Below are 23415 nucleotides of genomic sequence, written 5' to 3'. Positions count from 1 at the left end.
ACGCAAAGTGTCGTTTTCCGCCGCGGCGGCTCGTCCACGACTTTTACTGCGAAGGCGAGGGACCGGCGTCCACCGGATGTTTTATTTTGCCACTTCGTCCTCACGTGACGTCACGCGGAGCGCGGGAGCTCGCGGGGAGCGTCGGGGCCCGCGGGTGAAACGTGAAGCTCGGTCTGGCGTATGACGTCGTCTTGTCCCGCTTGGACACGGACACGGACGCGGCGGGTGGTTTAGCGAAGCCCCGGTCTTCCCAGCGGCACCGGGAGATCCCCCCCCCCGCCCTGCGGGTGTCGCGAAAGGTGACGGGACCGCGACTTGACTCCCGGGGGCCGTGGTTCCATGTAGACGCCGCGGAGCGGACGAGCTCGGCGACCATGGGAGACGCTGCGTCTCCGAAGCAGACCCCGAGACACGGGAAGAGCCTCGCCATTCTGACCGCCAAGTTCGTCACGTTGCTCCAGGAAGCAGAGGACGGAGTGGTGGATTTAAAGGAGGTGAGTAGAGCCCCCGCTAGTGCCACACACCCACCGACAAGGCAGAGGAACTCTAATGAGGATCAGGGATTAGTAGATGGTTGCTGTTCACTGAGTGCTCAGTCGTCAGTTGCCATTATAACATGAGTTCAGATATATAAAGTGCTGTTTAAGGTGTGTGTGTGTACACAGGTGTGTGTGTGTGTACACAGGTGTGTGTGTGTGTGTACACAGGTGTGTGTGTGTGTATATGCGTATGACACTGATTGCGATTTAAGAAGCTTTCTATATATATATATATATATGTGTGTATGTGTATACATGTGTATGTGTGTATATATATATGTGTATATGTGTGTGTGTGTGTGTATATATATATATATATATGTGTGTGTGTGTGTGTGTGTGTGTGTGTGTGTGTATATCATTTCACATTGCAGCCCTTGCACAATACACTGCATACTGAACATTATTATTATCATCCCTCTTAAACACTAAATGCACTACTCACAAAAAGTTAGGGATATTCGGCTTTCGGGTGAAATTTCAGGATGAACCTAAAATGCACTATAACCTTTTTATAGGTGAACTTAATTTGCCCTTCTCTAAACTTTTGAACGCACATGTCCAACTGTTCAATGTTTCAGTACTTTTTGCACAACTTGCTGTTCTCTCACAAGGAGCTGAACGGCAAAATTCACAACAGGTGTTTGATCCATGAATCGACCAATACATTTCCTGGTTCAATTAGAATTGGTATTTAAACAATCCTCTTCATCATGCTGTTCACATTTTTACATCATGAGACCAAGACCACACCTAACAACTGATCAACAGTACCTCACCATTGCGAGGCTTCAAACAAGATGTTCTGAGAGGGAAGTGGCCACTGAGCTTAGAGTGTCAGAGAGTGTCATCAGCAGCTTGCAACAGAGATACAGAGAGACTGGAAGAGTCACAGAAAGGCATAGAAGTGGACGTGCTTTGGCCACATCCCACACTGATGAGCGCTTCATTGTGAACAGTGCCCTGCGGAAGCAGATGATGATGCCACTCAACTCCAGGCACATTTAAGGGAGGTGAGAGGCACCCAAGTGTCACGCCAGACCATTCAAAACCGTTTACATCAGCGTGGTCTACGTGCTAGACCACCTGCAAGGGTACCTGACCACACCACCAGGCACAGCCATCATCGTCTTGCCTGGGCCAGGGAGCATTGACGCTGGACGAGGGACCAGTGGCCTCAGTGCTGTTCTCTGATGAAAGTCGATTCACATTGAGCAGAAATGATGGCCGCCAACGATGTTGGAGACGTCAAGGAGAGCGCTATGCATCAGCCACTGTTGTCACCAGACGAGCCTTTGGTGGTGGTGGTGTTACAGTGTGGGCAGGTGTGTCTAGTCAATGCAGAACTGCCCTACACTCTGTGAATGGTACAGTGACAAGCCCATACTACCTGAATAACATCATTAATCCAGTCATTGTGCCCCTGCATGAACAACACAGGCCTCATTTCATCTTCATGGACGACAATGTTCCAGCTCATCGAGGTGGCATCATTAGGGAACGGCTGCTGGAAACTGGGGTACCTCAAATGGAGTGGCCTGCACTTTCTCCAGACCTGAATCCCATAGAAAACCTATGGGATCAGCTGAGTCGCCTGTAGAGGCTCGTAACTCTGTATCCCAGAACCTCAATGACCTGAGGGCCGCCCTTCAAGAAGAGTGGGGTGCCAGGCCTCAGCAGACAATAAGTCGACTTGTTAACAGCATGAGACGTCGTTGTCAAGCTGTAATTGATGCTCAAGGGCACATGACAAGTTATTGAGACATTGACATTTTTTGATGTGGTAAACCCACCACTTTTGTTGGCTTTTGTTTCAATAAATTGTTTGAGATGAGGAAATCACCATTGCATGCTTCTACTTAAATACCCTACTTTCATGATATATCACTGTCGCGTGAAGTTTTTACATTTTCCATAAATTTCACCCGAAAGCCAAATATCCCTAACTTTTTGTGAGTTGTGTACTTGTATTTTGATTATGGATTATTTTGATTTTATGTATTTTTTTTTGTTTATTTTTGTGTGTATTCTTATTTATTTTGATTGTTTCATCAAAACATTTTCCTCCTTATTGCGCAGCCTTCAGAGTGTGCCCTTCATTATTTCACTGCACCGCACTTGCATGACTGCTTGTGATGAATAAAAAAAAATCTGGCCTCTCTTTCCCCTCCAGGCTGTTGATCGTTTGGCTGTGGGGAAGAAGAGACGCATCTATGACATCACCAATGTGCTGGAAGGCATCGGTCTGATTGAGAAAAGGTCCAAGAACAGTGTCCAGTGGAAGTACGTATACACCTTTGAGTGGCTGGATATGATAAATATGAGAGAATTTTTCCTAACAGTTATTAACAACATTTTATGCATTATCTTTTTTGTTTTTCTTTATTCAAGAGGTATAGGCCCACCTGGTATCGTACTGGGCAGTGCCAAAAGGCTGAGTCTATTAAAGTCTGAGCTGGATGACCTGGAGCAGAAGGAACGTGTACTGGACCTGCAGCGATTTTGGCTCCAGCAGAGTATCGCTAATACAACAGCAGACTCCCAAATTACTTCATATCCTTATGTCGTACATTTTGACACATGTATTTATACTCCAGATAAAGCTGATGCTTGATTCCACTAGAGGCTCCTATTGCTACATTCTGGTATTTTATTCTTTGATGAGGTAATTTTGACATGTAGATATCCACATCAAAACTGTATTCTTCCTTTGCTTATTGACACGCATGGGTATAATTTAGATTTTGATACTCAGTGTCAGCCCTAGTTAGTTAGTTGCACATGCAACTAATAAGATCCCTTCATTATCTCATCGCACAATCTTTTTTTTTTTTTTTTTTTTTTTAAATTGTAATAATAGTCAGTCATTGTATATTTTACATTGCTATGAATGCACTGGAAAAACAGCAGAGTTTGAGCCAGAATAACTATAGAAGGAAGAAAAACTGATCACATATAAATTCATTGTGCAGAGGAACACACAGTATATGTTCATTTTCAACCTGTTTTCAGGTTTGCGTCCTTCGAGCACAACATTACATCACAATGTCTGTACTGTGAAGTCAGCTGAATATTTCAAGTTGTATTTCAACCTTAACTTCAATCCACTTTAGCATATATTAATCATGAGGACATCTGCAACTGTTTCACTGGTATTATATATATTTTTTTTAGTGTGTGCGTGTGCGTGCGTGTGTGTGTGAGAATTATTTGATTAGAAAATATTAGGCCCAATGTTTCTTTTGATTATAAATACCTAAAAACTACATTAAGGTCAACCATACATTCTTTTCAGCTTCGCTCAAATCTTTCTCTACAGGTAAAATCCTTTTGGCAGTATGTGCACCTGATGGTACACAGCTAGATGTCCCCATACCCAGAGCTGTAAGTCCTGCAACATTAGGCACGCAACACAACTCTCATTTTTGCTTACGTTAGGTCAGATTAGATAACTGCGTTAACCTGTATTCCGACCCAGGCACGCGACGGTGAAGACAAGTATCAGATTCATCTGAAAAGCACGACTGGACCCATCAGCGTCGTGCTGATCAACAAAGACTCGCTCAGTGCTTTTCCTGTCGTGTTGCCGGTCCCGCCGCCCGAAGAAATGTTTCTTAAGAACAAACCGGCAGAAAATGAAGGCCGAGCCACGCCCTGCCTGTCGCCAGCTGCGATCACACAGACTGCGTACAGACCCTGTGATCCATCTAGAAAAGCAAACACACTGGAAACGCTACCTTTGGAGGCTTTATCATGTACAGACGCGCAACACTCAGCTCTAACAGAATAGATGCACGTGAAGGTCAGTAAATTGAGTATAAAATATAACTATACGATCACGCTGTGTGCACGTTACACACGTAAGCCAAATAAAACAACTTTTCTTTCTCTCCACAGCTTTAACTTTCTCCTCCCGAAGTGAACGCAGCTATGCTTACAACCTGGTTGACGACAAGGAACACTGTGACCGCTTCGATACGTCCATCCTCGGCTTGTGACTTGGGAATCAAATGAGTAATATACGGGAGGTCATTTTGAACACTGAACTGACCATTTTGTGTTACTCCTTAAAACACCAGGAGGGACAAGTTCCACCCGGTCAATGTCGTGGGTGTGTGTGTGTGTGAGAGAGATCTGAGCGGGCAGGTGAGATGATTGTTTACAGACAAATCCTCTGTGTGCTTGCGCTTTTGGAATGTATTTTTTATAAATAAAACAGCCATTTACTTACATTTTGATGTTGTGGTTCTTAGGTATTTTCTTTATCAATATTGCTCTATGTTAAATGTGGAGACCTAACTCCTTCCTTCTGTTAGACATTGATGTCTGGTGTGCATCTGGATAAAGGCAGTGAAAGCTCTGATTTGATGCCTAATCAGAGGAAACCCAACTTGTTATCAAGACCTCAGATGAATGAAGCTCTGAAACAAAAGAATGTGTAAATCCAACCTGGAACAGTTTTGAATTTATCCATATGTGACAACAGGATTCTAGTAGAGTGTCATTTGGATTTTGGTTCTCATAGTGTGTATTTTATCTTCTCATCCTAAGGATATGCCTGAATCGGCTTTTGGTACTATTCACTTTATTTTTAATCATGTTGAGTACAATGGCTAATTGATGTTGGTTGACCATGTCACGTTCACTCTTATCGGCTCAAGAGCTCAGACATCTTTAACTAGTTATTGTCCTTGTACATGGAAACTTGTACTGTGTGCGTATCTGTGTTTAACTGAGCCAAATTTCTCAAACAGGACAGTAAAGTACTGAAATGATGCCAACTGAACTAAGCCCATACACCCACAGCGAGAGCTATAAAGTACTAATTTGTCACTACCCATGCAGGTCGTGTCTATTGAACAATTTCAACAGCATCATTGCAAGATGATTTCTCCAGCAACCTTGCCAGTGCTATAGCTGTATTCCAGATGAGTGAGAGAGAGAGTGTGTCTGGGGGATCCATTTCTCATTGAATATTCCTGTGGCCAAACGAGCCTGCTGAGTGACTGCTGTTCCCCCGCGGCATCAATAATAAAAGAGGAAGTTATTGTCCCGCTGCTGGTCACAGTATCACACAGCAAATTGAAGGGGAGGAGAGGGGTCTTTTCAATGAAGCCTCTAAGGTTTCAGGTCCCGCAGACAGTGGTCTGATGCCGGCGAGACTGCTGCCGTGCCCTTGTACAGAGCTTGATTGTACGACGGGACGGAGCGATGGATAAATGTGTCCGAAAAGTGACAGCCCGCAGAGTCCTGCTGGCCTAGCCCGGCAGGTAAGACTACACCCCACTGAACCAGAGTCACAAGATGAGTCCCAGCTGAGAGACAGCTAAATAGTGAATTAGTCAGTGGGAGACATGGGACAGCGAAAGAATGGGGTAGATATCCTGGGTGTGATTAACATGATCCAGATTTTCACCTTGTTTGAGCGTCTAGCCTGCGGTTGTGACCTTTGCATCGCTTCAAAGTGGGAAAAAAAACAACGCACTGGAAAACCACTTGTATTGTCATTGTACATTAGATCCAAACCACGGTACGACATGTGGAGCCTCATTACCAATTCTGTGAACCTCTTAACCTTTTTTTCATGGTTCAGCCTGGGAAATAGTCAGTATGCCAATAAATGGCCAAGGTGACTGAAGGAAATATGAAACCATGCATCCACCTGACCCTGGAGACATTGGAGAAAGTGTACAAAACCAAGAAAACAGGGGGAGACAGAGGACACAAGAGGGAGGGGTAGAGAGAGAGAGAGTGAAATGGAGTGACAGAAGGAGGGTTGGTCAAAAAGGGGTTTGCTGGATGATTAGAGTGCATTGAAACCTGCACATTAGGGATGCTGGCAATCCCAGGAAGGATCTTTTCAGAAATGAATGGACAATAAGTTGGTGAGTTATAAATGTTATACTTTTGTGAAATAATATTTATGCCATTTATTCATTCAGATAAATGGCATTTCAATATTTAAGATATCTGTAGAGATATAAGTATCCTATCTATCTTTTTCCAGTCTTTCAACAATTCTTTCAAATGCAATAGAGCTTTGTTTTTGATGTTTCATCTTTATTCAATTTGAGTTTATTCAAATAGATGTTTATTTAATCCGTAAATGTATATGTAATGGAAAATGATAATGATAATGCAAGTACACTGGCAGTTGTTGGAGTGAAAGTGGTACGGTCAAGGTAGCCAGTCATTAAGGTTTAATTTACCCTCTGCGGTGAGATGCTTTACTCACTGGGTCACTCCCGCCACTAAAAGGTACTCCATCAAACGCAGGGTTTGTGTCAGTGACATGAAAAACAGACTCCAGAGAGTCCAAAAGATGTGACATCACCGTGTGATTACGGAATGAGATAAAGATGGCAGAGAAGGGCCCTGGCATGGCCACTGTTGGATTTACAATCCTCATATTTTGGGTTATTTTACTGGGACAAGCATTCCCTGAAAGGGCAGGTGAGTCCATTGCCTTGTCTTGTCCAACAAGTATAATATATGTAGTTGTATAGTGCATGTATTAAAATAACACTAGCTGTTTCCACTATAATGGGGTTATTTTTCAGGAGGAAAAGATGGCCAGAGAGATGACATTCTCAAGGAACTGCTTTCAAAATGGAGTAAAGGAGGGGGTTTGAGTTCTAACAAGAATCCTCCAATTGAAGAAAAAAACGAGGAACGGCGTGTACACCCTTTGGTCAGGAGCATCATGGGAGGCCTTAAAACACTTGGACTCCTTTCTGGGAAGAATATAGGCCTGCCCTCTCTAAATAAACCAGTGGACAGGCATCGCCTGTCTGGCTTCCTCTATAACATCTCCCTTTACCTCCAAGAGATGGGCGCTGAGCTCGAGGAGGGACAGATGGCGTCTGATGAGGAACGTCTGTGGGAGAAGGTGCTGCAGGCCTTCATCCAGTACGAAGGGAGTGCGACGCAGAACCAGTGGAACGATCAGGGGCCTCCACGACCTAGCGTCAGACTCCAGGATTGGTTCTTGTCCCTGCGGGGTAGCCCTCACTGGGACTGGCTCCTGCGATTACTGCAGAGTCTCATCTCACTCTCCGAACGTCAGCCTCACAAGCCTATTTTGGCTTTCTTATCTCAGAACTGGAGGACAGTGAGTGCTATGCTGGAAGCTGTGCTGCAGGCACTGGTCAGTGGGACCTACGGCCAGGCCAGTGCGGGCCTGCAGGGATTCATCTGTGCGTTGAAGGGCCGTAACGACTGTTCGTTCAGTGTCAGCTGGCTGCAGCAGCTGTTGGTCTTCTTAGAAACCCGCAACTGGAAGCCTGTGGTCAGTTTGCACCCAGTGGATGAAGGCGGCGACCCCAGCAGGGGAGCTTCTGCGTTTGGACGTTTAAAGCCCTTTAGTCTGCCCCCTGAGGCCAAAAAGGAGGATGCGGCACCTAGGAACGCTTCTTTAGGGGACACAAGGGAAAAGTGGGGAGAAGTTGATGATTTGGGCTCCGTGCAAAGTTTGCTCTTGCATGCACTGTCACGCTCTGGTGGAGGAGAGAGGGCAGGCCACTTAGTAGAGAAAAATCCGGCTCTTGTGCAAAGGTTGGACCGACTGAGAAAGGGTCTCCTCCACAGGGTAGGAAGCTCTGTCTACAGTAACCTCAGACAGAAAGTGTCAAGAGTGACCATGGCACTTCTTGATGATGTCAGCGGTCTGGTAGAAGTTCCACACCGTAACCTACAGGGGAGATGCTCCGTGGGTAAGTATGAAGGACACACAAACTTTAGAATGTTAACAACAGCATTAGAAATGACTTGACCAATAAGTTAAATAAAGATTTTAATTGTAAGAAGATAAAGGTTTTATTGATGAAAAGGCAAAGTATATAATCATGTTATTCATCACTAGTGCAAATGGGATCAGATCAAATATAGTTATATTTCCCAATGTCAGTAGTAGAAATTAGCCAGATATAATTTTTCTCAGCCCTTTAACCAGCCCTACATGTACAAGCCTGACCCTGGTTTCCACCTCAACAAAGGCCACTGTGACTGACAGTGCTTTAAAATCATTATGTCCGCGTTGGTCCTTGAAAAGATCTGTCATACCCCTGAATCCGTTGGCCTCGCTAATCTCTTTAACCTCTCTGTGATGCCAGTAACACTATATCCCAAGCATTGTTAGCTCAGATATGCTGTTTCATCAGGCATAAGTGTAGGTTGTGTGGGCTGCGGTGGATTTTCCATAATTCACATCTTACCTGATTCCACTGGAATTTTTTATTGATGTTTATCTGCATTTTTCTTCTCTAAGGCGACCTGAGACAGCTTATTTTATGGTAAGACATTTTGTCTATGAAACAGAGTTAACGTTAAGATTAATGCCGTAGCCGTTGGTTAACATTGTTTCATGTTGTGGTCACTAATTTAAATAATAAAATAAAATAAAAATCAAATTGAAGCCCAAATAACTGTAGAACTATAATACTAACATGGTTTGTCTCATCCAGGGGCATAAGACATAATGTGACATGGAACACCCAGGCCTTAGGTTTCAGCTCCCAGGGTCTCCCCAATACCCCTCCATTGTTGTCCTGCCCCTCCACCGAGGATGAAGAAGTAAAACCTGAACCACCGCCGTCCAACACTGCCGATCAATCAATGCCATCATACAGGAAAATCCAAATCCAAAAATTCCAACAAAACCAGTCACAAAATCTTTCCTCTGGATCTCACCGGTCCTGGCTTTACCTGCCACAGGCGGAGCAAGGGGGAGCGGGACAGGAAGAGTATTTCACCTCGTCAGAGATTCTAGAGGCGGCATGTAACGCGTCCATTCCGGGGTTGACGGGAGTGTCCAACTTCACAGTCTTCCTCTACTGTAACCTGTACGAAGCCGAGAACGGGTCAGTAAACCCCGCACAGAGTATAGATGGACTGGACCTCCACGCCACATGTTCTGATGCAGCCTGGTACTTGTCAGCGGCTGAGGATGACTTCCTCTGGGTCCATATCTGCAGTGAGTTCTTTGCCCATGAATTCAACAATACAGTGTGTGCCAACTCTTCCTTCTGGCTGCAGAGAGCCCACCAGGTGAGAGAGAAAATCACTTTCACCTGTAGGTACTGCATAAGTACACATTGTATTTTGCAGAATTCTAAGCATCTTGTTGACATGAAATAGGTGTTGACATGAAACCTTTACTGGTATGTTATTTGTAATGGCTTGAGAAATGGTATGTTTTGCAGGCGGCAGCGACGAAGAACTATCATTATTTCAACCAGTCCAGTATCAATGACCTGTGTGTTCAGCTGTCGGAAGAGACTGACCCGAGTCCAGTGCCCGGGGAGAACTGTCTGTCTCTGCTGGGCAGCCGGTCGCTGAGTTCCCACGACTTCAGACGCTGCTTTCTGCCAAACAGCTCTGTTCTGATTTCATCCTTGTGTGGCAGAGAGTCCCGTGAGCGCGACCACCCTCCGCCCGACGGCAGCTGGGCTAAAGAGTACTGCTCAAAAATACACAACTCCTCCAACGTTGAGACCGCGGAGGAGACGTGCGACTGGAGACAATGGGATGTGCGGCATTTCGCCAACAGCACCCTGCTGGAACTCTGCGGACACACGCGGGGCCTGAGAGAATACATATGCCAGAACGCCACGCTTCATTACCGAGACCTATACTCGTTGCCGCAGGTCTTTGATCTCTGCGCCAAACTGGAGGCAGAACTGGAGGCCAGGAAGTGCTTCCTGCAGAGGATCTTTGACATGCTCCCAGCGCCGTACGACTTTGACACGTCTCAGCTGTGTGTGAACCCGGGGCCGCTGCTGGTCGACGCTTTGCACAAGCTGAGCGTGTGCGAGGTGGAAGGAGGGCAACGTGGAGGCTGGCTGGTGGCACTGGGGTATGTGCTGCGAGTGCTGGACTTCATGGTGGGACTCTCCTCGGGGCTGGAGGAAGGAGAGGGAGAGGCCAGGCAAGGACTGGGCCAGGCCATTCTCCTCTCTAGCCTCCTTGACAATACCTCCTTCTGGGCCACACTCCAGCCTGAAGCCTCGTTGAGCGTCCTTCAAACCGTGGGAATGTTCCTTCGCAGGCAGCAGGACCCTGCTCTCAAAGAGGACCTCCTGAGCTGCTTCAGTGTAAGAGAGAGAGAGAGAGAGAGAGAGAGAGAGAGAGAGAGAGAGAGAGAGAGAGAGAGAGAGAGAGAGAGAGAGAGAGAGATACTTTTTAGGTTCCTTTATTTTCGGTAAGTCATGTCACAACAGCAGAAACTTGATTACGAAGGAACCAAAAAAACAACAGAAATGGAGACAAACGCCTGGAAAATCACAGGTCGGTGATGAATAGTCGGAGTATAAACATCTTCAGAGATAACTAGATACGCAGGGATCTGTTGTTTTCTTCACCAGGTTTGAAACAGCTGTTCACTATAAGGAACAGCTCCCTTTGTAGCCCAGACTTCCTCCTTTGTACTGTTTACCTCCTCCTCCTTCGAGATCGAGAGAGAGAGAAGTCACAGTAAAGGTGAAGAGTGACCACAGGAGCAGCCCTGTGGTCTATCGTCATGTGACTCACTCATAGCCCCCATGTCCTAAAGTGCTCACACTGCGACAAAAGAAACCTTTATGATTAAACAACTGGTTTTCTGCCCTCACTTTAGCCTGTCTTGTGGGACCTCATTCAGAGAGAGGACAACTCCTCCGCTCTCCGAGTCCTCATGCAGGTAAATGCTTCCCAAGCTGTATTCACAGTCATCCTTTTTACTATATATTAACCACGACGGATTAACCCGCCTAACTTCACACACAGAGAAATCATTTTTATCTCACCAGGAATATCTGCGAATGCCAAGAGAGAGCATCCGCACCCTCGTGATGTCTGCTGAGAAAGACGCTGTGAAAAGATTCATTTCTCACATGCATCAGAGTTGGGATCAGCTTCAAGTAGAAACCACCCAGGTTTGTTTTTTTGGCGGTTATAGTGGACCGTATTAAGCTCGTGTTGATATCTGAGCAGCTGTTCATTTTTGTTCTGGTCCCTTTGCCAGGCCTCTCAGAGAGAACTGCAAGCAATGGAAACAATGACCGCCGCCTTCATTCACAAGTTCCCACGTGTGACTCCAGAACTTTTTGTGGACCTGTCTCAGTTTATTCCATTCATGTCTGTATCTGACATCATGACCTTTCCGGCCTCTCTGATGGTCAACGACAGCGTGTGAGTTTGCCGGATTCGATATTTCCGCCTTTCATGGAATTATTATCTCAACGTCTCTGAATCTAAGGGCCGGTGTTGTTGTCGTCGAAGGTTGATGGCCATCCGGGACCACAGCTTAGAGATGAAGTTGCCGCAGAAGCAGGCCTTTGTGAAGAGACTCCTGCAGTCGAGTGTGGTGGGTGACGTTCCAACGTGGCCGCCATACTTCCTCAGGTCTATTCTTCCACTACTACCGTACCTCCCAGTCAGTCACTTTCAGCAACTCACATCACAGCAGGTGCGAGGGAGTTTCTTAAATTGAACACTCTTGACATCATCTGCAATGCTTTAACGATGAATATATTTAAAAAAAAAACAAAAAAAAACATTTAGTTGCTTGTAATGGTATTGAGCTGGTACAGTATGGTATCATAGTGGATAATTTGACTCAAACTTTAGCTTAACCCTCTGGTGGAGTTGTTGGCCAACAGCAGCCTGGATGGTACGAGGGGACGCCATGTTCTGCGGACGTTGCTGAACAGGAGGAAGAATCTCACCAGTGATGACATACTACGGTACAGATCCTGACGTTGCCATGCTCCATCCATATTGCTTTCATCAGAAAATGCAAAGTAACCTTCCTCTCCAGGTTAGGGGTCCTTGCATGCTACCTGGATCCTGCAGATTTGGGCCCATTTCTACAGTCCACGCCCCTTTCCTTGGGTCTTTGGCAGCAGCTGGCCCAATGCATGTCCATGGGCCTCCTCAGTGCCACCGGCAGGGTATGCTGCAGGGGCGTGGTGGGGGCTTGCTACATGCGGTGCACTTCCGAATTCATCAATAAATCAATAGTAAAGCATCAAACCACCTATATTCTTACAAATGAGCGCCTGACCCTGTTCAACAGTTTGCTTGTTTTTTTTTTTTGTGGTTAGATGTCTTCTTGGTTGATACCGGTAATTCAAACGCTGGATGTGAGCAGTATGTCCCCTTCGGAGCGGTCAGTCCTCAGTGGTCTGCTGCCTCAGCTAGGGGCTTCCTTCCTGCACACACTTTCCTCAAAACAGCTCCTGGATCTTCTCACACAAGTCGAAGTGCCCAATTATTCCCCAGCACAGGTCAGTAGCTAATGCCATCAAAATCGCGCCCCTTAAAATGATCCCTCGTGCTACGTTTACACATTACGATTCTATGGCACGGTGGCGCAGTGCATTGCACTGCTGCCTCACAGCAAGAAGGTCCTCGGTTCGATTCCCGCCTGGGGCGCTGTTGGCACCGTGCTCCGGCGGGTTATCTCCCAAATAGGAGCTTTTCTGTGTGGAGTTTGCATGTTCTCCCCGTGCTCACATGGGGTTTCCTCCACCTCACGTCAGTAAGGACCCCACTCAAAAACATGCACCCATCATCGTCTGACCAGCGATGGACACTTATCACCTGGTCCCCGGGCGCGTCCACGTATGCTGCCCACTGCTTCTGGCTGTGGCCCCGGAGGAAGGACAGGCCAGGATGGGTTAAATGCAGAGGAACCATTTCACCGGCCACCATCCAAAGCATGTGCGTGTGTGTGTGTGTGCAAGCATGTGTTGTAGTGTGGTGTGTTGTGTGACAAATAAAGACTGTTTCTTTCTTCTTTCTTTATGTCAGTCTTGTGTTCTGTAAATACCTCATCGCTATGAAATAAAAAAGCACTTTCTGGGTGTAATGTACCACTCAAGGCCTTGGAGAGTGAATTTTCCAAAAAAGCAAATGAATTATTGTAACTTCATTGTTTTTGCATGCTTTAGTATGACGCCATTTTTTATATAATCATTCTACCTTTTTCAGGCTTTTCAAATATTGCTCAGGCTCTCGAAAGACACAAACGTAAGTATGCCCTCCAGCAAATATTTTCTTTAAAATTGACCCCATTATAATTGTGTTTGTAATTTGCTGACCCTCTCGTGGCCAGCTCACAATGGAAGTGGTGTGCCAGCTAAAGCCGTTGCATCCTGGCCTTTCTCTTGCTGTGCTGAGAGACCTGCACTGGGCAGAGATCGATGCAAAGGCCCAGTGCCGCTGCTGGAGCGGCCCCCTCGCTGAGCTGAGGCCCGGACAGAGAGCCATGATTTACACCGCACTACTCGAGGTGATCGCACTTCCTCTCAGAGCACACTGCTCAGCTTTTGGACTGTACTTAACAATTTGCACTAAGATCTGCAGCAGATCCGTCTATCCGTCTATCTGTCTATCTGTCTGTCTGCCTGTCTGCCTGCCTGTCTTTCTGTCTGTCTGTCTGTCTGTCTTTCTATCTGCCTGCCTGCCTGTCTGTCTGTCTGTCTGTCTGTCTATCTGTCTGTCTGCCTGTCTGTCTGTCTATCTGTCTGTCTGTCTATCTGTCTGTCTGCCTGTCTGTCTGTCTTTCTATCTGCCTGCCTGCCTGTCTGTCTGTCTGTCTGTCTGTCTGTCTGTCTGTCTGTCTGTCTGTCTTTCTATCTGCCTGCCTGTCTGTCTTTCTATCTGCCTGCCTGCCTGCCTGTCTGCCTGTCTGCCTGCCTGTCTTTCTGTCTGTCTGTCTGTCTGTCTGTCTGTCTGTCTATCTGTCTGTCTGCCTGTCTGCCTGCCTGTCTGTCTTTCTATCTGCCTGCCTGCCTGTCTGTCTGTCTGTCTGTCTGTCTGTCTGTCTTTCTATCTGCCTGCCTGCCTGTCTGCCTGCCTGTCTGTCTTTCTATCTGCCTGCCTGCCTGTCTGTCTGCCTGTCTGCCTGCCTGTCTTTCTGCCTGTCTGTCTGTCTGTCTGTCTATCTGTCTGTCTGCCTGTCTGCCTGCCTGTCTGTCTTTCTATCTGCCTGCCTGCCTGTCTGTCTGTCTGTCTTTTTATCTGCCTGCCTGCCTGTCTGTCTCTCTCTCTGTCTGTCTGTCTGTCTGTCTGTCTGTCTGTCTGCCTGCCTGCCTGCCTGCCTCTCTGTCTTTCTGCCTGCCTGCCTGCCTCTCTGTCTTTCTTTCTATCTGCCTGCCTACCTGCCTGCCTGCCTTCCTGTCTGTCTGTCTGTCTGTCTGGCTGTCTGGCTGTCTGTCTGGCTGTCAGTCGTAAAGGTTATTTTTTCTGTTTGTCCTTTGTACAGGTTCTAAACAGAAGGAACCTCTCTCTGCAGGCACACTGTCTTTGGCCTCTCTTCCCCTTAAGGAAGCTGTCAGAAGCCTTTGACGGAGAAATGATCCTGAGAGGTATCGGCCTGTTCAGAGACGTCCAGTGGCTTCCACAGCAGGTGTGCAGTCAGCTTTGACGTGCTTTTGTGTGACTTGAAACCATACATTCATTGCGCACAATGGAGTCACGAGTGCTCTTTCTGGAGAAGAAAAGACAAGGTGCTAGCTATGGTCCAGGCTGCCATTAATCTGTAACTCATTGGATATGCTTCAAATGAGCTGTTAAGGATATTAATGCTCCGTAGGCATCAGCTGCCATCAAGCTAATTAGTTTGGACGACGTACAATAGTCTCGAGGGATGGTATAAATTAGTAATAAATGCCCTAAATAGATTTTCTCACATCCAGTAGTGTATTTGACTGCTTTCACCACCTACTGGCAGCATATACAACCAATGGCCACATACAGTTATAAATTAATATAGTTAATAATTTTTTGTAAATTGGGAAACACTATGAACCACTTTAAATAAAATTACCATTTACAATCAATGAAAATTAAAACTTTTTTTTTTATAAAAGTGAAAGCAGTTTTTGCATTTTTCATTCTACGATGTTTTGATGATATTTACTGTGGCTGACTCACATGCCACGCCCACATAGATCCTTTACACCATAGTTCAGTGGAAAAAAAACCCATTTTTGTTTAATAGGATATCATTTAGCAAATTTGTATTTTACATCATTTTAGTCTTAGAGACATAGAACTACTACTTCATAGCAAAAATCTGCTGAAACAGTGGGCAGAGAATGGACATTTGCTTCGCAAGCAGGTTTACAAAAGTTGAAGCGACACAGAACACACTTGACACAACAGCCATACAATACAATACAATACAACACACGTTACAAACATGAGATAAGATCAACAGAGTCAACACCAGATGGCATCCGGAATTTCTGTATTTGAGTTTGGGTACCCTGAATTGACACCCTTATAGAGCAGTCAAGGATTATTTACTATATTCCCCAACATTGAGAATATTTTTTTATGTTTCTAATAGGCCCAGATTCTATTCAACAAGATCCAAGAATTCAAAAACATTACCAGAGAATCTATTGAGTAAGTGGACATTTTGCACTTCCCCACCGGTGTTTCTGTTCTTTTCTGTGGGCCGTCGTCCTTTTCCCTTCACATTTGACCCCCGCGCCACATGGTGGGTCAATTCAAACACGTCTCTAACGATTATTATGCGGAGGATCCCTCTCTTTGTCTGGTGTCAGTCAAGAACAATGTCCGTCAATCCTCCTGCAAGAGAGTTTGTCCACAATTAAGGACTGGATGACAATCAATTTCCTACAGCTAAACAATAAAATAAACCGGGGATCAATTTTTTTAAATCAATATCATATCTTCGATCTCCAGTTTAACAGCTTGTGAATTGTATGTGCCGTCTAAGTCTTCACTCTCACAGTACGAATACTATCTCCCGGGGGTTACTAAAGTCTTATCGTATCAATACAAAATACAGGCGTCCAACAGGAACTCCATGTGGGCCCCACATCGCTGTGATATTACCATTTCTCCATTTGCTACCCAGAATCGATTTTAAATGAAGGCATTTTACCGCAAGGACTCGCGGTCCTCTTTTTGGGAGCTGCTACCGTGGCTTCCCATACTGGTCAAACTATAAACCAGGCGAGGCGGGACCTTTGTTGTCGTGGCAACCGGGTTATATCGACACCCTGGCTTTTAATTGAGACCGAGCTCTTCCTCCTGGGGCATTTAACTTTTTTTTTTTGTTGTCTTTGTTTTGTGTTTTGTGTAAATTGTTAATTTTAACTCCACCCCTTGTGTGCACTTTTGCTTGTTCTTTTATATCCAACATTTTATTTTTTATTTTGATGCTATTTTCTGTGCTATGAGCTATGATGCCATGTCCGTAAAGCTCTTTTCTAAAAGTGAGTTACTGATTTACTTCCTAACTTCCGGACATTAGGGACTTGGGTCACATTGCCAGTGGAATGAGTTGTGATTGGTTGCGGCTCTGGACAAATGACACCGATTTCCCAGAGTTGGTTCAGTTCGTCACTGAGCTTCCTGGAGGCGTGAGACCTTCTCTGGTGAGAAAACAGTTTGACAGCCCCGTGCCTCTGCATCACATACATCCTCCATTTTTTACTCCCTTCTCTATGTCCGTTATTCATGACATTGGTCATTGAATTCTGTTTAGAACACCATGCTCAAGGATATTTTTCTCTAATTAAGCAGATTTATTCAGTTGTATCCATAACAACAATATATAAAAATATATTGATGTGTATATACTGTGTGTGTGTGTGTGTGTGTGTGTGTGTGTGTGTGTGTGTGTGTGTGTGTGTGTGTGTGTGTGTGTGTGTGTGTGTGTGTGTGTGTGTGTGCGCACGTGTGCGTGTGTGTGTGTTTATTTCACAACCAGCGAAAATGTATTGTGGAGGAACTGAGGATCCGGAACGACATAGAACTGGACGATCTGAACTCCTGGTTTGCTGCAAGTTTACCGTAAGAGCATACCTAAAAATGTACATCACTTTTAACATGAATATATTTGTATTCATGCGGCTCCACACATTCTATTCCTTGAAACTTTTTTGCCTTTATTCCAGAATTACAATGTCGGAGAACCTCTCCAATACGTCCCTCAGGGATTTCCTGGACCACATTCGATGGCACTTTCCTGATTTCCTGAAGCTGCCACGTTACAAGCAGACACATTTAGCAGAAAGAGCCATGGCTGTAATGGTAAAATAGCCAGATGTATACATACGGCACATATACATAGGCTATAACGTAATTTAATCTTATTTAGCTTCGGTCTTTAGGCTCATCCGACTAACAACTGCAACTAACACAATTTTAAAAGGGAATTATGAAAAGTGAAAGCCAAGGCTAACTCAGCAACAACATCGGCCCCTGGTTCATTCTACATTACATTACATTACATTACATTACATTTAGTCATTTAGCAGACGCTATTATCCAAAGCGACTTACAATTATTCAAACACCGACGGACGCAGCCATCAGGAGCAATTAGGGGTTAAGTGTCTTGCTCAAGGACACTACAGCATGCTAGCAGGAGGAGCCTGGGATCGAACCAGCAACCTTTAGATCACTAGACCACCAGCTCTACCGCCTGAGCTACCATCCCCCCATTCTAGCTCTTAATTAACCACAAGGGCGATATGGCTCCGGAAAGCTGAAAATGACCTTTTTTTTAATAATTCTCCTTCGAGACAAAAGCCAGCAGTGATTGATAAGATAAAAAGCAAACATTCGCCCTCACACAGCACTTAACACACCCCTCACCCATCCAATCAAATGCATCTTAATTATAAAGACACCAAACTATTTTTTACTGTCCCTTCAGAATGGCAATGTTTGTTTTTTTCGTTTGTTTTTTTACCATAGGGAACGTCTCTGGCACTGGGTGAGATAGAAGGCACCACTCTGGATGCGCTGGGACCTTTACTTCCTTTCCTGGAGTCGGATATTTTAGCCCTGGTGGACAGAGGCTCGTTGGCTCTGCGGCTCGATGACATGAAAGGTTACTGCCTGCCGAGGGAGGCTCTGAAGGAAATAAGTGCCCTGCTCACCGGGAGAAGCCTGCTGGGGTAAATAAGCACGCGGGGTAATGATTTATTCCTGCCCGGAACGTGACCCAAAAGAAAAGCAACGGGGTGGTACGAAACGATTTCAGCCTGAGGAGGTAGAATCTCAATGAGACGTTTTATATAAAGGTTAATACAATCTTTTTGTAGCGTATGGCAGGCCTGCAAAGGTGTCCCCACCTGAGCTGAGAATACTGAATACGGAAACACATGGACCCCAATGGTTACAGAAATAAAGTGATCGTCATGCATTAAAACACACAGAGTGGCTCTTGCTGTATGCCTGAAACTACCTGATGGTTAATATATGTATTTATTCCAGGGATCCATCAAAGTGGAAAGTTGAGGATGTGGAACACGTGGGCAGGCTAATGTTTGCTCTGTCGTCTAAGCAAATCAGTTCCATTCCACTGGTGAGTGACAGAAAGCACAGGCACACACACAAGCACGCACGCACACACACGCACATACACACACACACACACATACACGCACACACACACACACACACACACACTCTCTGACTTTCCAGGGCATATTGCAATACTGTGAAGGTTTTCATGTTGATCCTTGGCTAGACGGTGCTGAATAAAGACACCGTGGAGCAGGTCCTGGTCGGCCAGCGGCTCTGGGAGGGAAGTGCCGTGGGTCGTGCCTGTGTATCTCGGTGTGTGGATCAGCAGAACCAGAGGGAGCAGGCCCAGAACCTGATGCGGGGGATCGTCAGGGCACGCGGCCGACGAGCAAAAGGTTCCGGCCTCGATTCATATATTTCCGGACAGAAACCACTTCACACTCACGCTCAGTAAATGTGTTTACCGGTACCTTTGCGTTCGTCCCGTCAGTGCCGGTTCCAAGCTGTGCCGACATCAGGGGGACGGTTCCTTCCGCTTGGACTCCCAGTCAGTTGAGCCGCATGTCGCAGGAGGATTTGAAACTCTGCGTGGAGGTGATCGGCGAGGACGGTTCGTTGAGCGCCGAGCAGCGCAGAACGCTCTGGCTGAAGCTTCGGCAGGTCGGTGTCGTGGCCAAGCAACGCTCAGCTTTACGGGGCTTTTGGACTGATGGAGACAGTTCTGTGGTCATGCTTTTATAGATAAGGCGGAATCTCTCTTCTACATTATTCATCACGTGTGCGTCTCCATACATCACTCATTGTCATATTGGCAGGATAACCTGGTCAGACAGCGGTTGCCTGGTTGCATGACTGAAGCGTTTATTGGCTGGTTTTGATAGACACTGCCGATAATGTACGGTTGATTCTGGCTCCTTGCTCTTTCCAGGCCTACGGTCCAGTTAGAGAAATGAGACCGGACCAGGTTCTGGCCCTTGGCTCTGTGGTGACCGAGATGGGCGAAAGAGAGTTGCAGGACACCAATCTCACCGAGCCAGGGGTGTTGGCTCATCTCGGGACGCTGACAGACTGGAGCCATAAAAAGGTGTGGGGGTTCCTGAGAGCATCTCATTTCCACTCGTGCACATTTATCACATGCGGGGTTGCAGTAGTGTGTGATGCCTCTGTCTCTGAATATGCCTTTGTCCCCTCAGATGAGGGCAGTGATTCTCGGTGTAATGCGAAGGCGGAAGCTCAAGGTCGAACAGTTATCTGCCGTGGATCTAGCAACACTGGGTCATCTGATCTGTGGCTTCTACCCCTCTGAGCTCAACAGGTTGAACCCCTACAACCTGAGGTCAGGGAAATCAACCTTAAAATATCTGCTTCACAAAATGTATGAACAACCAGTTTCAATATAACAGCCCACTGAAATATTAACGCTAGGATTGCTTTTCTTTTTTTCTTTTTTGCATTTTTGCACTGTTAATATGAATGAATTATTCACTTATTTACTGAGATGATGCCAAAGGGGCAACTAGACTGTGTCACATTCAAATCTCATACTCTAGAGCCGGGGCACCGCTGAACTGAAATTGCCTCTGTCATCCATTTTTAATGAGGCAATGAGTCCCCTGCTATTTAGAAGAAATGTATAATTATGAAGACACTTATTTGCCTCACTAATTCTCACAGATACTTATATAAGCGTATTCCTTTTATCGCACAAACTCATGAAAATCACTCTTATGCCTCGAGAAAGAGCAACTATATCCGAAAAAACCCCCCCTGACAGCTACTTCCTCTAAATGATAGCATCGCCGCCCTGTTCCTGCGGGAGCTGACCCTGCCGTGCACGGAGCAGCAGCTGGAGGTGTTAACCAGCCGCCTGTCTGGCTCCGAGGCCTTTGGACCCATCAGCGCCTGGGGACCACAAGTCTTCACTGAGATCGGGACACTGGCGGGTATGGAAATAGAAAATAAATAAATCAATCAATCCTGTTAATTTGGCCACATTGTCCGGGCACTCACCGCCCCCTCTGTGCCCCGTGCAGCGGGTCTGGCAGACATGGCCCTGTCTTCCTTGGTCCCAGAGCAAGTCGGGGGCATCACTCCTGAAACGATTTCCCTGATTCCACCGAAAAAGATGGCGGTGAGATTGTTTTAGCGCACACCTTGTCACGCCATCCGGCGCATCAAGTTAGCTATTTTGTATTTGAGCTGAATGTGTTTCTGCCAGGTGGTGTTCAGTGCCGCACAGTTGTCATGGCTCACTGTGGAGCAGGCCTGGGCCGTTACTAGGGAACAGTGGGCGGAGCTGGACAGTGCACAGAGACACAGCATCGGTTTAGCCCAGTACGAAGGTGATGTACTGCTGGAAATGAGAGGTGGGTGTAGAAATAATTCTTGAGGCAGTACTGTGCTTTGAAATATGCTGGTACCGTGAGCCAATTTTACTTAGTACTGTCTTAAGTACTATCATATAGACTCTGTTCTTCTGCTTGTACAGGAAGAAACGTGGCTCCGGCTCCCCTGACCACAGGAAGATTGACTATCTGTTACTTGGCCGTATGGTTTATGCTATGGCAACTATTCTAAGACCACATTTGTATACATTTTCCCCTTGACTCTATAGTACTGTCACATTTGTAATTGAAATAAAGATTTTGAACTGTGTTCCCCTTGTGTGCTGGTGCTGTTTTTTCTTCTGGGTCACTGGAGGCGGTGGGGATATATATTTTTTTTTTTATCCGAGGGTGCCGTTCTTTTTCTGTGAATGTTCATCCATGTCGACAGTTTACTGACCACCAACTAGCTGCGCTGGTTTAAGAAATTCACAGCAGCTGCCTTTCACTTCTTGCACTTTCCCAATCAGTGCAGACCCCGCCACCAACAAAGGAAACGGCATACAGAAGAGCAACATACATCCCACAAATATGTTGGCTGGTTTTATTGTAAATCCCCATGTCAATAAAGCCACAAATATGGGATTAAAATTTTTTTTTTTTTTTTTTTACAAAATAATCTTATGGATTACCATTTTATGATGAACTTCATTTCACTTTTATTCTAAATGCCACGGCAATCCAGGCTATTATCATTTGTAGCTCCACGTTGGTGGAACGAGCTGCCAAAAACGACCAGAGCGGGGACCTCCCTCTCTGTCTTTAAGAAGCACCTGAAGACCCAGCTCTTCAGTGAGCACCTCCTGTCCTAACCTACAATTACTTAGCACTACCTAGCCGTATTTATTGTTACACGAATGTTGTTGTTACACTAATCTCTGTCGCAATGTAGCTTGAATGTTATTCTCCCTTGTAAGTCGCTTTGGATAAAAGCGTCTGCTAAATGACTAAATGTAAATGAGTCATGTGTTCTGATTTGCCACAAAAGCAACCAGCATCACTCACAGCCTTTCGGCACAAAACGAACGCTCTACAACAACAACAACAAAAACAAAAAAAACCGTTTCGCCCTGCCTACATTTAAAACGCTCTCCTGCAAAAAAAACAACAAAAAAAAAAAAGAAAAACCCCAAAACAAAACAAAACAAAAAAACAACCAAAAAAAACCAACCACGAGGACCACCGCCACCCGCGCGTGTTTCCGCTCCCCCCCCGGCAGGTGGCGCCATTGCAGTGTGCGAGCCGCCGGTCGGTAGGCGTGCTCGGGCGCTCGCGCTTCGTCCGCGGCGGTGACGTATTTCCTGGGGGCTGTACCAGCGACGGCTCGGCGTTCACGGGGGTTATCATGACTATTTATAATCAACAATTGAACCTTATCTCCAGTCCCGTCGTTCCGTCGTGCAGACGCGGGCTGTAGCGCGGTACCGTGACCCACAGGACGCCGGCCCGTACACGATGTAAAGAAAGCCGGTAAGTTACGCCAATAAAGTTTCCCCCCCCCCCCCGCCGCCCGCCCGCCCGTGCGTGTTGTACTTGTTCGAGCTCCGCGGCGCGTCTGCTAGGAGGCTAACGGTTCACCGCTCGGGCTCTCGGTTCTCGGTTCTCGGTTCTCGGTCCTCGGCCCTGGTACCACCACCCGGACCGGGGGGACCGAGCCGCTTGTGTGTGTGTGTGTGTGTGTGTGTGTGTGTGTGTGTGTGTGTGTGTGTGTGTTTTTTTCTGTTTTTTTTTTTGTCCGCCCGCCCGTACGGAGCCGCACTCCGGGGTGACGTCGACACTAGCGCCGCGTCCCGCACGCCGCAGACCGACAGACGGACTCGACAGACAGACAGACCGATAGAGAGATAATAAATACATGGGGGGTATGTCGATAACGCACAAGGGGTGTTTATCTATATGTAGATAGAAATAGATAGATAGGCCTACTACTTTATTCATCCCCGGGGGGAAACTGCGGTGTTTACAGCAGCTCACATAAAATAGGCAATAATAATAATAATAATAATTATGGAAATGGCTATATATAGTAAACCTAAACATTTTGAAAAATAAATACATACAATGGCAATACACAATAAACCTAAAAAAACCCCGGACTAAATAAATAAATAAATACAATTAGCAATATACAATAAACCTAATAAATGAACTAAATAAATAGATAAAATAAGCAATATACAATAAACCTAAAACTGAACTAAATAGATACTCTTGGCA

At 46.0% G+C, this 23415-nt stretch overlaps 2 protein-coding genes across 2 annotated transcripts; both read left to right on the top strand.

Moving 5' to 3' along the window:
- Window positions 1-127: 127 nt before the first annotated feature.
- Window positions 128-4754, top strand: LOC307228259 (transcription factor E2F4-like). Its single transcript, XM_079997878.1, has 7 exons — window positions 128-494; window positions 2713-2822; window positions 2931-3092; window positions 3648-3691; window positions 3859-3923; window positions 4018-4341; window positions 4437-4754. Exons 1-6 carry the CDS (start codon window positions 375-377, stop codon window positions 4327-4329), a joined length of 813 nt encoding a protein of 270 aa, XP_079854004.1. The 5' UTR covers window positions 128-374; the 3' UTR covers window positions 4330-4341; window positions 4437-4754.
- Window positions 4755-7224: 2470 nt separating this feature from the next.
- On the top strand, window positions 7225-21433 carry LOC307227816 (stereocilin). Its single transcript, XM_079997254.1, has 28 exons — window positions 7225-8251; window positions 8806-8830; window positions 9002-9584; window positions 9740-10630; window positions 11152-11214; window positions 11324-11449; window positions 11539-11705; window positions 11796-11982; window positions 12144-12259; window positions 12334-12466; window positions 12620-12802; window positions 13509-13547; window positions 13633-13809; window positions 14785-14928; window positions 15874-15932; window positions 16810-16933; window positions 17269-17351; window positions 17456-17591; window positions 18260-18462; window positions 18782-18872; window positions 19038-19209; window positions 19305-19474; window positions 19743-19898; window positions 20008-20150; window positions 20609-20757; window positions 20848-20945; window positions 21033-21180; window positions 21303-21433. Exons 1-28 carry the CDS (start codon window positions 7243-7245, stop codon window positions 21389-21391), a joined length of 5664 nt encoding a protein of 1887 aa, XP_079853380.1. The 5' UTR covers window positions 7225-7242; the 3' UTR covers window positions 21392-21433.
- Window positions 21434-23415: the final 1982 nt, after the last annotated feature.

Source organism: Zeus faber, assembly GCF_960531495.2.
Source record: "Zeus faber genome assembly, chromosome: 3".
NCBI classification, from domain to species: Eukaryota; Metazoa; Chordata; class Actinopteri; order Zeiformes; family Zeidae; genus Zeus; species Zeus faber.
Note: the sequence above shows the minus strand (reverse complement) of the source record. Positions and strands in the feature narration are given on the sequence as shown.

Bases quoted from the DNA above. Each gene is read 5' to 3' on its own strand.
- LOC307228259 (XM_079997878.1), top strand. From the start codon at position 375: ATGGGAGACGCTGCGTCTCCGAAGCAGACCCCGAGACACGGGAAGAGC. The intron at 495-2,712 runs GTGAGTAGAGCC...TTTCCCCTCCAG, and splicing joins GAGTGGTGGATTTAAAGGAG to GCTGTTGATCGTTTGGCTGT. The intron at 3,093-3,647 runs ATATCCTTATGT...ACTTCAATCCAC, and splicing joins GCAGACTCCCAAATTACTTC to TTTAGCATATATTAATCATG.
- LOC307227816 (XM_079997254.1), top strand. From the start codon at position 7,243: ATGGGAGGCCTTAAAACACTTGGACTCCTTTCTGGGAAGAATATAGGC. The intron at 9,585-9,739 runs GTGAGAGAGAAA...TATGTTTTGCAG, and splicing joins GGCTGCAGAGAGCCCACCAG to GCGGCAGCGACGAAGAACTA. The intron at 14,929-15,873 runs GTGTGCAGTCAG...TGTTTCTAATAG, and splicing joins TCCAGTGGCTTCCACAGCAG to GCCCAGATTCTATTCAACAA.